The following is a 16,387-nucleotide window of genomic DNA, read 5'->3' as shown; positions in this document are numbered from 1 at the left end:
ATATATAAAAAAAGGTTAAGGTAAAAGGCTGAAACCCACGAGATGAAACATTTTAAATAACCAAGTAGATTTGATCAAGGGTCAAGCACAGAAGCACTTAAAAATGAAAACCGCACTAAGAAAAGAAAACAATAAGGAAACGTGTATACTTCTAAAATGAGCAAGTAGAAAGCTCAGAGATTAGAGAGACAAAGGAGAAATAGCAGCAGAGGGTTGAAGGGAGAATTAAAGGGGGAAGATACCTACTCAGAGGAAGTGTTGGATGTCAGAGGACGTCAGTGTCACCAGGCAGCATCATAAGACATTGGGACAGAGAGCCTTCCCAAACTGTGTACTGTTACTCAAAGCCTTGACTCCCACCCAGGACCCAGACAGGGCAACTGGGCACCTTTAAGACCACACAATCCCCTTCCAACAAGGGACACACACTTTCCGAGTCACTGCTCTCTCCACTTTACTGGCTATCGGTGAGCCCGGGTTTTTAGTCAGGAAAACCCCAAGTTCTGTCCCACTCGACTCCTTATTGACTGTGTGACTTGGGGCAAGTTTCTTAAACTCACTGACTCTCGGTAGCTTATCTAAATTGTGAAACTGATAAATGACAGTAATAATAGCAACTTGTCTGCGCCTCATTCCTAGTATTTTTATTATTTGACTTGTAGAGATAGTCCCTGTGAAACACTAAGCAGTTCCCAGATGGGTCTCCCTTAATCCCCTCACCCATCAACGGTCCTATTACTGGTCCTGGAGGAGAGTCGGCAACCTCACCCAGGTCTCCCCTGTGCCCACAGCATTTCCGGCCAGAGAGCCACAGAGATGTCTGTCATCTGTGGCTTCGGTGTAGGTAGCTCCCTGCTGTGACCTTGAAATTCCAGCCCTTTACAGAAAGGAGGTGGGCAACGGTGTGGAGGGTGGGGGGAGCACAGTTAAAGGAGATGGAGTCAATTCTCCTGGCTTGGACCTGGACTTGGACTTGCTATAGAATTCTTCTGTCGGATATTGAAATGCTGACCACAGTCCTCCCTTTTCAACACTTTAGACTCGACAACGTACGCGCATTTCCTGTTCAACGCATTTGACACAGACCACAACGGAGCAGTGAGTTTTGAGGTAAGTCTTTGAGTTTTTCTTTAATGTGACTTCTAATGAGTTTTCTTTAATGTGACACTGAGAGAGGTTTAGTCTTTTTAGTTGGAAAGTTTGAGCTTGGATTTTAATTTTACTTTTTTTTGCTTTTTGAGATTTTTATTCTTTTTCATTATTATTATGGTAAGAACACTCAACACGAGATCTACCCTCTTAACAAATATTTAGGTATACAATACATTGTTACTAGCTATGGGCACCATATTATAGGACAGATCTCTAGAGCTTACTCATCTTGCGTGACTGAAACTGTTTATGCCCATTGACTAGTAACTCTCCACTTCCCCTTCTCCCAACCCCTGGGGGTCACCATTCCACTCTTCGATTATGTGAATTTGACTATTTTAGTAATGAACTACAGAAATGATCTCTGACTGTTTTAGATACTTCATATAGGTGGAATCATGCAGTATTTGTGTTTCTATGATGCCTTATTTCATTTAGCATGAGATTGTCAAGGTTCATCCATGCCATTGCATGTTGTAGAAATTCCTTTTTCTTTTCAAGGATGAATGGTATTTCATTGTATGTATGTACCACCTTTTCTTTATCCATTCATCTGTCCACAGGTATTTCATTGTTTCTTTATCTTGGGTAATGTGACTAGAGCTGCAGTGAAGATGACAGGGAAATCTGAGATCCCTACTCCAATTCTTTTGGATAAATTTTAAGAAGTGGGATTGCTGGATCATATGATTGTTCTGTTTTTATTTTTTGAAGAACCTCCATACTGTTTTCCGTAGTGGCTGTACCATTTTGCATTCCTATCAACCGTGTGCAAATTTTCCAAATCCTCCATGTCTTCGCCAACACTTGCCATCTTTCAGTGTTTTGATAATAGACACCCTGAAAGGGGTCAGGTGACATTGGATTGTGGTTTTGACTTGCATTTCACTGATGACTGGTGACACTGAACACTTACTTAATACACCTATTGGCCACTTATGTATCTTCTTCAGAGAAATAAATGCCTGTTCAAGTCCTCAGCCCATTTTTTAAATTGGGTTACTAGATTTTTTGTTTACTCTTGAGTTATAGGAATTTCTTACATATTGTGGAGGTAACCCCTTATCAGATACAAGGTGTATCAATTTTTTCTCCCATTCTATAAGTTGCCTTTTCACTCTGTTGTCTCCTTTGCTGAACAGGCACTTTTTCATTTGATGTAATTCAACATTTTTATTTTTATTTTATTTTTAAAAGATTTTATTTATTTAAATTTTTAGACAGAGGGGAAAGGAGGGAGAAAGACAGAGAGAAACATCAATGTGTGGTTGTTTCTCGCATGCCCCCAACTGGGACCTGGCTTGCAACCCAGGCTTGTGCCCTGACTGGGAATCAAACCTATGACCCTTTGGTTTGCAGGCCAGCACTCAATCCACTGAGCCACACCAGCCAGGGCACAAGGTTTTTATTTATTTTTTTATTTCCTGTGCTTTTGGTGTCGTATCCATGAAATCATTGCCAATTCCAAAGTCATGACATTTCCCCCCATGTTTACTTCTCAGAGTTTTGTGATTTCAGGTCTTAATGTGTTTTAAGTGATAATTGTGTAGAGTGTAAGGTAAGGGTCCAATTTCATTCTTTTGGGTGTGTATATCCATTTTTCCTAACCCCATTTGTTGAACAAACTATCCTTTCCCTTCCCCCATCGTGTATTCTTGGCACCTGCATCAAAGATCAGTTGACTATATATATTTCTGAGGTTCCTATTCTGTTTCATCAGTTTACATGTTTATCTTTATGCCAGTACCAGATGATTTTGATTACTATAACTTTGTAATATATCTTAAAATCAGGAAGTAGGATGCCTCAGTAGAGGCTATACAAATGGCTTTGGGCCATTACTAAATAATGATAAGGGTGACTGGAACACAAGCACTGCAGTACTGTAACAGTGGATCTGATAACGAAGACTACCACTAAGTGACCAGGGAGTGGGGGGCGTCTACAGCATGCAGACACTGGACAGAAGGATGATTCACATCCCAGGCAGATGGAGCAGGACCTCACAAGATTTCATCACCCTACTCAGAATGACGTGCGATTTTGTAAAAATGAATTGTTTATTCTTGAATCTTTCATTTAATATTTCTAAGCTGTGATTGACCATGGGTAACTGAAACCAAGGAAAGCAAAACCATGGATAAGGGGGGTGGGGGCTACTGTAGCTGCTATTTAATCCAAGAGTCCAGAGAGTAGCTGTTGGAAGCCTGGGCTACAATTAGGGCCACTGGAGATGAAAAAGGGTGGCAGAGCAAGACATATTAAAATTGGTGGCATTCTACTGCAATGCAATCTGTCGTGTTGAGGGGGTGAAGTTCTTGTATTCATGGCCAGCTACCTGGAAGAAGGGCTTTGTGAAGTCAGGATGAGAAAAGAAAGCCGCAGCCATCTGAGATGTCCATCAGCGGCCACAGGGCAGGGTCATGAGGGCAGCAAAGTGCCTCCTCTTGCGTGCAAGGTGCTCCCGCAGACTGAATGCTGCTAAAATGATGAATCTGGGCCAGGAACTTCAACATGCCTTCTCACGTAACTTAACCAAGAAATATCAACAAGAAGAGAGGAGTAGAAGCTGGCGGTGGCTGCGCAGGAGGTGTGGACTGAGAAGGCTGCAGAGGTCAAGGCCAGGGCAGTGGGCTTTATCTCAGATGTGGCAGCAGCAGTTAGTGGGGGACTGGGGGGCATGTGAGAGTGTCACAGGTACCAGGTCTGCACTGGTGGCAGCTGACCATCACCCCATGATAATGTTGTATTAGCGTTTGCTTCATTTTACCTACAAGACTAATTCCAGTGCAGCCTTAGGGTAGCTACACTATGGAAATCGAAGTTTCCAGTTAAACTCATGAAATCTTTTGTAGCTAATATGCAGAGAGTGGGTGAGGTGAAAACTGCTAGTGATTTCATTACTGGAAATTACCTATGTGACAGAAACGTACCATCAATTACCTATAGCACATTGCATTTAATTTCACACGTAAATTTAGTCTAGTGTTAATGATACAAGGTCTGCATAACATTGTTATTTTCATATTTATATAAAATTCTGGTAATTATGATGAATGTCGATTGTAATTTGGGAAATTAGTTATAATGGCTATATACTATAAGCATGCTGGGAAATGTCTGTCTTTCAAAGGCAAACTAATGACTAAATAAATGTTATGTTAAAATCAGATTTAACACTAGGCTATTGTAGTTATTTTTCTATGTTGATTCGCTACCTGGAAGGTCTCTAGAAAACAAAGTGATTACCAGTGAACATGTTCTGAGTAGTAATAGCATCTCGAGAGGTACCACGGAGATCACTCTGCCTCACAATAAAAGGAAATGGACTTTTCTGCTTAATTTGCTTAAAGCCTGAAGGGCAGAGTGAATGAAACAGGAGGGGGCCTGGGTCCAGAAACGACTGAATCTGAACCCCACTTTGGTCCCAAGTGGCTGTGAGACCCCGGGGCTGAGAGTATAAACCCTCTGGACCTCGGCATTCAGGTCTGCAAACCGCCAGCAAGCGAAGCTTCTTCACGGGATGATGGAAGAAGGAACAGTTAATAGTGTCAGTCAAAGGTTTGGCTCGGCACCTGGCGGGAAATGCGGGTTCGATATTTATTAGACATTAACCATAGCAGTTATTACACTGGAGATTATTCTATCAAAGCCAGTGAATAATGACATTGGTCGTCTTGTAGACAGGCATGTCATATCATTGGGCATATTCAAGAGAATGCTGAGGGATTGCTCCGTCTGTGATGCGCTGACAGACAGGACTGCGTCTGATTATATAATAAGCATTTACTGTGTGGCAGTCACTGCACTACGTGTTTACAATTAGCATTAACAATAACAACAGGTACGCACAGTAACACTAACTGACCCTTCTTTTGCACTCATTACGAGGCAGGCCTTTTGCTGAGAAAATTGCATAGGCTAATTTAATCTTCCTAAGCACTATTATCTCCTATTTAGCAAATGAATCACAGAGGGCTTAAGTAGCCTGCCCAAGGCCACTCAGAAAGTAGGGGAACCAAGATTCAAACTCAGGCAGCCTGGCCCCAGCGTGTAGCTCTCCACACCTGCGCTATCTTGCCTGGGTGGCGTGTGCAGATCTGCAGCCAGATCTGAAGCCCACAGAGCCAGTGGGTTTGGTCATTCAGAGTCCTGCAGACTGAGAAAGGTAAAGCTGTGCATGCACTCTCCATTTTTAACACCTCCAGCAGGGTCTGCAGCTTGCTCCAGTGAAACGTGTCATATCTGTGCAGCAAAAAGATGACAAATGATAACTGTGGCAGAGACTGCTACTGATCACCAACGTCCAGGTGCTCCACTCTGTGGTCACATGATACGGCCATAATCCCCTACCCACCCTGCAGTCAGGTGGGGCCAGGACTGAGTTTTTACCCAGCCGACTTGGGTGGGAGTGACCAGATGCCCTCCCTCTGTCTTTCCGTCTGTGGAGCCTGGGAGGTCACATGTTTTGGTTAGTCTCACACCACAGGGGAAGGAGCCTGGGTCTCGGAACAACTGTGTGGAAGAGACCCCTCCTCACTCATATTCCACTGTTTGTGGGTGACAAGGAAGCTTATATTGTGCTAAGCAAGTAAGATTTGCAAGTATTGATATAGCTGTTAATGACCTCTGATTAAGGCAATAGAAATAGATGATGATGATAGAAAGAAAGAAAGAAAGAAAGAAAGAAAGAAAGAAAGAAAGAAAGAAGAAAAAGAAAGACTAATTAGAAACATTTAAATGTTAGTTCACTTCAGGTTTTGACACCACATAAAGTTTTGGCAGCAAAATTGACCACCTCCCTCTGTCTTCACAGTAAGTGGCTTTAGTTTACAAGAAAATCATTTTGGAGGAAGGTGGTCAATTGCAGATAAAAAGTGAAGGACTGTAGTAGACCATTCTGCGTGGGATGGGCCCAGCCCCTTGTGGCAAACATTTACTGCAAAGTAACTTCCTAAAAACCACGCTGAACCTTCCAAAGGACCAGTGTAACTGGTTCAACCACTTTTGCCTTTTCATATCCCTCTTTTGTGATGTGATTACCAGCATCCTCTCCTTTGTTTTCTGTATAAGGTAACCACCTAGAGCAAACCTGCATAGTTAATGAAGACCTTCTTGTAATGTGCCCAGTAAGACAATGAAAGCCAGGGCTATTGCTCCCCCTGAGAGAGAAGCCACTCGCCCCTTTGTCCCACAGGATTCAGTAGTCCCTGTGAATTTTTGTTTCAGCTCCAATGCCTTGGACCCACACCAGCGGGGGTCCGAGACAGTGAACCTGTATTACTAGCCACATGTTATTGATAAGGGATCCCAAACTCAGGGAGAGTAAGGTATTAACTCTGTATTTAGCTAGACATCAAGAAGGGGAGCAAAGGGGAATCAGACACTGAGTTTAATAAACTGGGGGGGCATGAGCCTGCCTGCCTTCACCAGGAAGCCGCAGCTTTCCACACTCCAGGGACCACAGCGTCGCTCCGACCAGGGATTCACACTCCTCCCTCGCCCTCCACCAACACTGAACCAGCGGGGGCCACAGGGGTGATGATGGGCCACAGAGCCTGGGCAGCGAAACTAGGAGGTGCAAACCCATCTAAAGCCCACAAAAGCCTGGAAATGAATTGATCGTTTTGGAAAAGCACCTGGTCCATCCCAAGCTAATATAGTCTGAGGGAAACAAAAACGCTAGCTTGCTCACTCACTTGCTCTTGCTTGGGACCTGCTCTTGTGCAGTAGATGCACGTGTTTTCTCTCCATAGCCATGCGGCCCTACTACCCACAGGGCCCACGGCATCTGGGAGGGAGCCCGAACACCAAGCACAGCAATGGACTGCAGGTGGAAACACAAGCTGCACTGGCCAGATGCTGGACTTGACTGGACTGGACTTTAATATGGCACAGTAATGTTACAGAAGGCAGGAGGTCCCAGGGTGACATACTATTACCGAAAGGAACCCCCCAGGTTCATTACGTCTGCTGCCTTATAGGAAAGACATCTCTCAATGCCAGAGATTCGTGAAAAGGAAAGGCAATGTTTATTTAATGCTATACAGACTTACAGTAGTGACCTAATGTCTTCATTGAAATCTCAAAGTCCCTTAAAACACCCACAAACACACACAGTCCTTCCTTCCCCCTTTGCCTAGTCTGGGGTACCATATCTCAGGAAAAGAAATAGAAATCTGTGGCTCAGGCAGCCCCCAGTTCTTCCCAGTAATCCGTGCTTGGCTGGTAGGCCTCCCTCAGTTCCCAGCTGTGTCGCCAGGATCTCTGCTAAAGCTGGGTGGTGGTTCCCCCTTCTAAAGCTGTGAGGGTCCCCACTCTGGCAAAGCCGCGTGGCTCTCCTTTCTATTGTCACAGCCGCATGGTTCTCTGCAGTGCCACAGCCAAGTGGTCCTCTCTCCGCACAATGGCCGGGGGAATCACCACTCTGGCAAAGCCTCGTGGTTCTCCCTCCAATGGCTGCCGGGTCTGGGTTTAAATTCCTGCCCCAATCTTCCTCTGCAGCCCGATTTCCGACTCCTCCCACAATTGGTTACACTTGCCAGCACTCTCATATCCTTCCAGCTTTACGGGGCTGCCATCGCGAGTCTGGGCAGGCGTGGCCGCATGTCATGGAGCCAGTCTTCTCCAAGCTCCCATGCAGGCGCTGTAACTCAGGGGACCTGACCCCCAGTTATGTCTGGGTGGGGAAGTTCCTTCCATCCCCCTGGCTCAGAGCATGGCCACAGCTATTTAACATATCTATGCAACCAGTTAAAGGTTATAGATATGTTAAATGACCATGCCAGGGGTTAGCTGCAAAGCTGTTGCTATGCAAAACAGCTCTCAATAACCCTGCTCCGTGTGTCCCTTCCCCCAACCTACACCTGTCGGGGGGGGGGGAGAAGGGAGGACATCTTATATGTCTTCCTAATATTTCCTAGACCCCTTGAGTTCTGGACCCCATTCCAAATTCCTATTTGGGGGCCCCCCTCTTGGCTGCACCCTGTTCCAGTATCTCTGGATGTGGACTCCATTTCTGGCCATGATTTTCCATGGCAGGACAGACAGAGGGAACCCAGGGGCAGCTCATTCCCTCCGCAGGAATAAACCATCTCGCCTCCCTGTAATCTCCCACGCGTGCGCCCTTGGATTGTTTCCTCATGATCCCATGGAAGAACCTAATCTCCACCAGCAACAAAGTGACTTGTCCGAAGCCGTTCAGTTAATAAATGGCAGAATCAGGATTGAACCTCAGCTCTGCTTGAGACCCTAAAGCCTCCAGCTTTAACCAAGGCTCAGCAAACTTTTCTGTAAGGGGCCAGATAGTCAACATTTTTAACTTTGCAGGATACACAGTCTCTATCGCCTCGACTCACTTTTGCTGTTGCAGCACAAAAGAAACAACAGACAAATTCTAAATAAATGGGCACAGCTTTGTTCCAATAAAAAGTCGATTTCTTAAAACGGGTGGTGGGCCAGACGCGAGCCCTGGGCCGTGCATAGACAGACTTGCAGCCCCCATTCTCAACCGTCCCCGGAGACGGCCTGCTGGGGGCGAGGGAGCCCGAGCCGTCGCGTTTGCTAGACGACGTCTGAAAGACACTTCTAGGATTCAGTTACTGTCTCACTTCCACAATGACCGTTCAGGAATCCATCCCGTCCACACAACTCAGAGCACAGGCCTGCAGTCAGTCTCTGGTTCTGCCGCTCACTGTGCACCCCGGGGCTCAGTCCCATATTTCCTCCAAGCCTCCATCCCTGGCACAGGGACAGCGGTACCTGTTCCCGACAGGGGCCTGAGGCTGACACAGAATATTACACGGAGATGGCCCAACACGGGGGCCCCCCACCCCCCCCACATGTCAGGAAACCATAGTCACTATTAGTTAAATTGTGGGGTCCTGGGACTCTTTAACCCAAGACTTCCATGCCTTCCCTAAGGAAAAGAGTCAAAAATAATGAGAAATAGAGAAAAATGTTTACCACAACATCATTTATAATGAAGAAAAATGTAAATTCATTAACATATCCAGCAGTAGAAAGCATGGTTAAATAAATTATCATATATTTGTATGACACAGCAGTGTTTCAAACTCCAGATTGCAACCATTAGTAGACTGTGGAATAAATTTAGAGATTAATGACAAGGCTCCTAAAAAAAAAGTAATGGAAGAGAAATGGAAATAGAGTCATAAGTTTAGTTTCTAGTGTATAATTTTATGTGTGTATGCATCCATATAGGATGCTATTTAAAATATAATTCTTAGTGTGGCTTTGGATCCAAAATGTTAAATGTTCAGAAGCCATTGTGAGAGTATTTTATTAGATTAAACCATATGAAGTTACTATTCTTAACAAATATGGTCCAAAATTAGCAATTTCATGTGGTTCAATTTAATATGTGGTTATTGAATGATATCACAATAAATTTTCAGTGATGTGGGGAAATGCTTATAATTGTAAGTGAAATATACAGAATTAAATGTATACATATGACCATTGCTATAAATGTGTGCTAAGCTATGCATACAAAATGGAAATGTTCAGTGCGAACAGGTGATAGGATTACTTGTTACTGAAATTTTCTTTACTACATTTTTCTATATTTTTTACATAAACCAAGCATTCTATGTATATATGTATTATACTTTGTATTTATGATGCTGTTTAAAAACTCATTAATTTTTAATGGCCTCCAGTGAAATCAAAACAAATAACTCTTTTAATTTCAATAAATATGACTGTAATCACTTACCAAGACACTAAATTACCTAAATAGACAGTATTGTATATCAGTCAAGGTAGGTACATTATGTCTTCTACTTGATAAAATCAAGCTTCAGATCTTAGAAAATATAGTTCTTATTATTTTTAAGACATGTTGATACATTTTATTGGTTTCAACAAATGCAACTTCTGGTAGTACCCAAGTTGTATCTTTCAAATATTTAATAGTAGCTCAATCACTGTGGATGGGAGGTCACACCAGAGGAAATTAATAACCTTTAAAACGTTTATGAAACTATGTAAGCAAGCATAAAGTAAGAAATATATGAAACATGTATATAACTTTCCCTGCTGAACCTGCCACAGCCTAGCTGAGTTAACCCTTTTAACCTTTGGCGAGTCACTTAATGTTTCACCATCTGTAAGTGAGACTGATTGTGGGAAATGCCCCGAATGCGTGGTTCTACGCCCACGTGCCCTTGGGCAGGTGGGGGGCCGGAGGACTGCGGTCCCAGCGTGGTGACCAGCACCAAGGCTCTCGGTAAACGTTTGCAGATCAATAAAGCTGGTACTGAAGAAGACTGGTTACTATCAAGCACATGTCTATGCCCTTTGCTTCCTTTTGCTTGGTCATAGAAAATAGGAACTAGAATTCAGTATCCACCCCCCTTATCATTTTTAACCATCAGAGAAGCACCAGGAGTTGAAAAGACAATCCTTCCCCATTGCTGCTCTTGGCATCCTTGCTGGAAATCCGTGGCCCTAGATGTGTGAGTTTATCCCTGGATTTTGAAGTCCGTTGCACTGGTTTACATGTGTGTCCTACACCAGTGCCATACCATACTGCTCTGTAGTGAGTTTTGAAATTGGAAAGTTTGAGTTCTCCAACTTTTTCTTTTTCAATATTGTTTTGGCTATTTGGGGCCCCTTGCAATCCCATGTGAATTCGAAGATCAGTTTTTCCATTTTTGCAAAAGAAGTCAATGGTCATTCTTGATAAATTTGTTTAATAAAGTGGGAATTGAATACTTCCTTAACATAATAAAAGTCAGTATCATGCTGAATGTAAAAACACTAGAAATAGTCTCATTAAATTCAGTAACAAAATAAGGAAGTCTACTATCATTGTACGTATTATTCAATACATTAAAGATTATTAAAAATATAAAAATAGATAAAAGAGGTAAAATTAACTCCATTTGAAGCTAAAATGATCATGAAATGGAAAACCCAGGTGCAGCAATTGAAAAACAATCATATACAATAGGAAAACTGTTAGTTGGCAGCATACAAAATCATTATACAGAAATCAATAGCTTTCATATGTATTATAGAAATAAAAACTATACTATATAATAGAGGAAAATACCTCATTGAGAACAGCAACAGAAAGACTAAAATACTGGAAATAAATATGATTAAGAAATAGGAACACACACTTTGGAAAAAACAGAGAGACCTGGAACATGCCGGAGTTGGTTATGCTGAACAATGGCCCCCCAAAGGGTCCACACCCTACTTCCTGGAACTTGTGGCTCTGTTACCTTACAAGGTGGAAGAAGGTTTGCAGATGTGACTAAGGTTCTCGAGGTGGAGAGTTCATCCTGGATTAGCTGGATGGGCCCGAGGTAATTGCAAGGGCCCTTCTAAGAGGGAGGCAGAGAGATTGGAGTAAGAACACTGGAGTAAGCTATGACCGCAGGCAGCGGTGGGAGTGTGTGCTTTCAAGGTGAAGGAAGGGTTCGCAAGCAGAGTGATGTGGGTGGCCTCTAGAAGCTGGTGACAGTGCAGGAGCATACTCTCTCTTCAGACGCCCCGGAGGGAGGTAGCTCTGCCTCCGCCTGCATGCCAGCCCGGTGAAACCATTTGAGATTCCCGAGCCCCAGACCCGTAAGATAATGAATGTGCATCATTTCATGCCACTAAGTCTGTGGTCATTAGCCACAGCAGCAATAGGAAACCAATACTCTCAGTGACAAAAGTAACTTGGACAAGGAAAAGAAAGGTGTTCTGCAGTCTTGAGTAGGAAGACTCATCAAGCACTTGTCAAATCTGCCAGGGTTGATCTGAAAACTTACCTCAAACCCTATATATACCCCTGACTTTAAGAAGCAAGTGGTATCGTCTCCATTTTACAGATAGGAAAATTGAGGCCAAGGGATGTTGTCTGAGAACCCAAAGCTCTCGAGTGACACAGCTGGAACTTGAATTCAGGGAGTCTGGCCTCCAGCTTCGTGCTCTTTCACAGCCACCTGCGTGCACGGTAGAACGTGGTTTCTAAGTAAGGTTACAACCGGCCCAGAGATTAAGGACAGTCCTCATGTCTTCTAGCAGGTGTTTTTCATGGGAAGGGTGTCATGTTTGTGTTTACATTTTGAAAGATACCGTTTTATTAGATTCTTTTCTGGAAGGATTGTGCACCCTTGTACCGGAAAGCCAACGCCACTTACAGCACACATCTTGCTATTTGTGATGTCTGTTCTGACACAATTTCTAATTCCCAAATTGATCTAAGTCACAGTTCCCAATGAGAAGATGAGAAAGTCTCCTTTAAGGTATGGCTGATGCTCACAAAGGATTCTCAGAAACAAAGCACCAAGAATACACGGATAATGTTGCTAAATAAATGGTTCAAAACCCAGAGGGCTGTAGCTGTCGCTGCCATCCTTGAAGGGAGGATTTTACCCAGGTTTGTATTTTACCTTTTTGGAAATGTCATATCAATTTGTATTTTTTTATTTCTTTTTAGGATTTCATCAAGGGTCTTTCTATTTTGCTGCGGGGGACAGTACAAGAAAAACTCAACTGGGCATTTAACTTATATGACATAAATAAAGATGGCTACATCACTAAAGAAGTAAGAACTACTTCTCCAACAGCTATCCTTTGGGGCATTTTCATTTTTTGACTTCAAAATGTTAATTTGCAATTATTAATTTGGAAATTACTTTTTCAGGATATCTAAAATGTTGTATGTAGTGGTAAAGAAATATGCTAATAAAAATGTGGAATGGATAGGAATAGTTTATGTTGAATCTGCACAGTAGATATAAAACATGTAAGGATTATACCCTGTTTCCTAATGGGCATTTTAATAAACACCATGAATAAACTATAGATTGTGGATGGAATTAGATAGGAAGAAAATGTATCCAAACCACATTAGAATATTTGGTCTATGATCTTCTCTGTCCCCATATAACACGATCCAAGTAGAACCATGCAATTGTAAAGCCATATAGATTGCGTGATGATTTGTATTGCGTAGGAAATGACCTGATAGAATGGTGGGCCCCCCACAAACACTTCTAGGCAGGCCATGCAAGAAAGAAGACCCACAGACCAAATAAGATATTCATATCAAATGGTTCATTAAAGTAACATGAAACACGATGAGAAGCAATAAAAAAAGAGATAGGATAAGGCAACAAATTTAGGATAAGGTGCAAGTGGGGTTGAAGAATCCCGTTACCTGAATCCTGGGAGGGCTCACGTATCTTGTGTCCTGTCTCTCTGCCCCTCAATGAAAAGGAATCCTGGGCCAGTGACATGAACTTGCTCTGCTGGCGACAAAGGGACAAGCGCACCTGAGCGCAGCTACAGTGACACAGTTCACCTGGTCAATAGCCATGCGTTTTATTTGTGTTTCTTGAGCAGAGGACACATGGGGTCCAGAATGTTCCTCACCAATGGGTGTCTGATTAACACCTCATGAACATGAATGTTTGTGTACATGGAGCATATCCTGAATAGTTAGTGCTTCTTGTATATTCGGTATACAATAACATGAGCATTTTAGTACTCGGGTGTCTCGGGAGTATCAGGTATCTCTTTGACCTTCAACTCTTTTCTCGCTCTTCCTTTGTTGAGTACAAACATGCTGTTCTTGCCGCCCACACCCAATACATCCCCTGAATTCTGCCTGTGGCAAGCAAACTTCATACTGCTTATCTAAGCTCAAAACATCTTCAAGAGTTTCACTGATGATTCACAAACAGACTAGTTTATTATTTATAGAACTAAATACTCTAAAAAATAAATGTATATTACGTCTCTATTATCAACTCCATCCAGATTCTTTTATGTGGGAAATTCAATAAGAAGGAAACAAATGTGCGACAATAAATCTGAATATCTAAATAATTAGCTATCATTGTTTCCAAGATTGAAAGTAAATCAAAAACTACATTTTGTTTTAATAAAATAATAATGAAATTTTAAGGAGTACTCCAGGGTCATTTGGCTGGGTCTACATGTTTGATTTCTTCAGTTAAAGCTGTAGTTTAAAAAAAAATAAAAACAGGGAAAATCCTAGTGAGCTTTGAGACTTAGTTTTAGTATAACTCTCATGATGTGGAGTTATATTTTATTCTCAATAGACAAATTGATGATAACCATGTAAGATCTAAAATAATTCAATAAAACAAAGATAGTCTGTGTGAAAATCTGTGGAAACCCAAACATTAAACCAGAATATTTCTGATCAAGTTCGATATGTGGGAATTCACTTCACTTCCAAACCAAGACCAGAGATATTTCTTACATTCTGATTCTGCTGCTTCTAATGCACAAAGCTGTTGGCTTTTCCTCACAACCAAAAGGCATGTAATGAAGAACCAAAGAAAAGGGAAAACCTTGAAATCGAGTGGCAATAATCTGTGAAGCCTCCTCAGGGTGGTGTCCTTGCGCGTTACTTGCAGCCTCATGGGCGTGCGTTTGGCTTTTCAGGAAATGCTCGACATAATGAAGGCCATATACGACATGATGGGCAAATGCACGTATCCTGTCCTCAAAGAAGACGCTCCCAGACAACACGTGGAGACATTTTTCCAGGTAGGACTGCAAAAAGGAAGTCAGAGAGAAACTGGGAGAGAAACTAAGAGGAAATATTTGTTTGTTTGTTTTCAAAGTGCCATGATGATTCAAAGACTTCCCTGAAAGGGATAAAACAACAGAATATACACCATCCTACCAATTTAATCATTTTGGTTTTGTATGCACTGTAATAGTGATAACTACACTTATTGAACATTCACGGTATATCTAGATAGAACACTAAACAATTGCCATGATTCACATTTTTTTTTGCCGGCGGGGTGGTTAGCATTCAGTTCTCACAAGAACCCTATGAGGTTCTAAATCCTCATTAGCCCCATTTAACAGACGAGGAGACCAAGGTTCTGAAAGTTTCAGCACATTACCTGAGCTCTGGCTTAGCTCAAGGCCAAGTCAATGGCTCCAGATCTACCCCACCTACTGGTGACAAAGGAGGAGCCTAAAAGGAGCCAGCCAGATGATTCCTATCACTGAGACATTATTAGTTCGTGTTCTGAAGCAGTTCTTCCCACTTAAACAAGCGGTGGGCTTCTTCTCCCCTCCCCCCATATCAGCGTCAGCTCATTTGGGTCAGGTGTGAGGATATCCCAGGGCAATGAATAATTTCATTCTTTTCTTCCTGAACAGAAAATGGACAAAAATAAAGATGGAGTTGTTACTATAGATGAGTTCATCGAAAGTTGCCAAAAAGTAAGTAATGGTAGGAAAGGAATTTTCCTTTTGCTTTCATAACAGCTAGACTGAGCATTGCCAGCCAGCCACCGCTTTCCCACTGTGACACAGCCGAGATAAGCCCGCTGCTCTGAAACAACCACCGGTTTCTGCATTAACTAATCAGGCCCAGTAGAGTGCCTACAGCTACATAGGTAAGCCCTGCAGATGCAAACATTGCATGTAGACTTGAGTTTTTGCTCCTTAAACCCTTTAGAGCACAGGTGGCAAACACAAGGCCTGCAGGCCCAATCCAGCCCTCCACTTTGTTTTATCCGGCCCGCACCTTGTTTCCAGGCACCCGGCGGCAGCACCCAGCTCTCACTTAACTGTTAAGGAGCAGTTACATTTATTCAGTCCTAAAATTACACTCAGCCCTTTGAAGGCAACCACGAAGCTGATGTGGCCCCCCCAGTGAAAATAGTTCGACACCCCTGCTTTAAGAGAGTATTCGTCATTGAGAATAAAACATGTTCCATTTAGCCCTGGCTGGTGCGGCTTAGGAGATTGAGGGCTGGCCTGCGAACCAAAGGGTTGCTGGTTTAATTCCCAGTCAGGGCACATGCCTGGGTTGCGGGCCAGGTCCCCAGTAGGGGGTGCATGAGAGGCAACCACACATTGATGTTTCTCTTCCTCTTTTTCTCCCTCCCTTCTCTTCTGTCTAAAAATAAATAAAATCTTTACCAAAAAAAAAACCCGCGTCAAATTTAAATTGCTCTTTGCCTGGACTCCGCTTACAACATATATGTTGTCTATTATATCTCCATAGCGTTAGAATTCTGGTACAGTTAAGTATTCATCACAGCCCAAGCTTAGGGCTGAGTTTTAAGAGAAACATCATTGCTTTAATGCACGAGGATAAGAACTGGCTGAAGTAGTAATAGTCCTCAGGCACATAAAAAAAAGAGCAGTAAATTCCGTCAGAGGAGAAATCTGGCTGGTGGGAGGCCAGTTTTAGCTTACCTAGAATTATTTGACT

General features: G+C 42.8%; 1 protein-coding gene across 4 annotated transcripts in view; it reads left to right on the top strand.

Annotated features, from left to right (window-relative positions):
- The window catches only part of KCNIP4 (potassium voltage-gated channel interacting protein 4), a 409,866-nt gene that overhangs the window by 390,760 nt on the left and 2,719 nt on the right, over nucleotides 1–16,387 (top strand). For all 4 annotated transcript variants that reach the window (XM_045834300.1, XM_045834298.1, XM_045834299.1 and 1 more), the window contains exons 4-7: nucleotides 1,040–1,110; nucleotides 12,611–12,718; nucleotides 14,590–14,694; nucleotides 15,325–15,387. In XM_045834300.1, the coding sequence (XP_045690256.1) occupies nucleotides 1,040–1,110; nucleotides 12,611–12,718; nucleotides 14,590–14,694; nucleotides 15,325–15,387 (347 nt within the window). The remainder of the gene's footprint in view (nucleotides 1–1,039; nucleotides 1,111–12,610; nucleotides 12,719–14,589; nucleotides 14,695–15,324; nucleotides 15,388–16,387) is intronic.

Source organism: Phyllostomus hastatus, unplaced genomic scaffold, assembly GCF_019186645.2.
Source record: "Phyllostomus hastatus isolate PE091 unplaced genomic scaffold, TTU_PhHast_1.1 phas_contig_196, whole genome shotgun sequence".
In the NCBI taxonomy this organism is placed as follows: Eukaryota; Metazoa; Chordata; class Mammalia; order Chiroptera; family Phyllostomidae; genus Phyllostomus; species Phyllostomus hastatus.
This window is presented reverse-complemented; position numbering and strand designations above follow the sequence as displayed.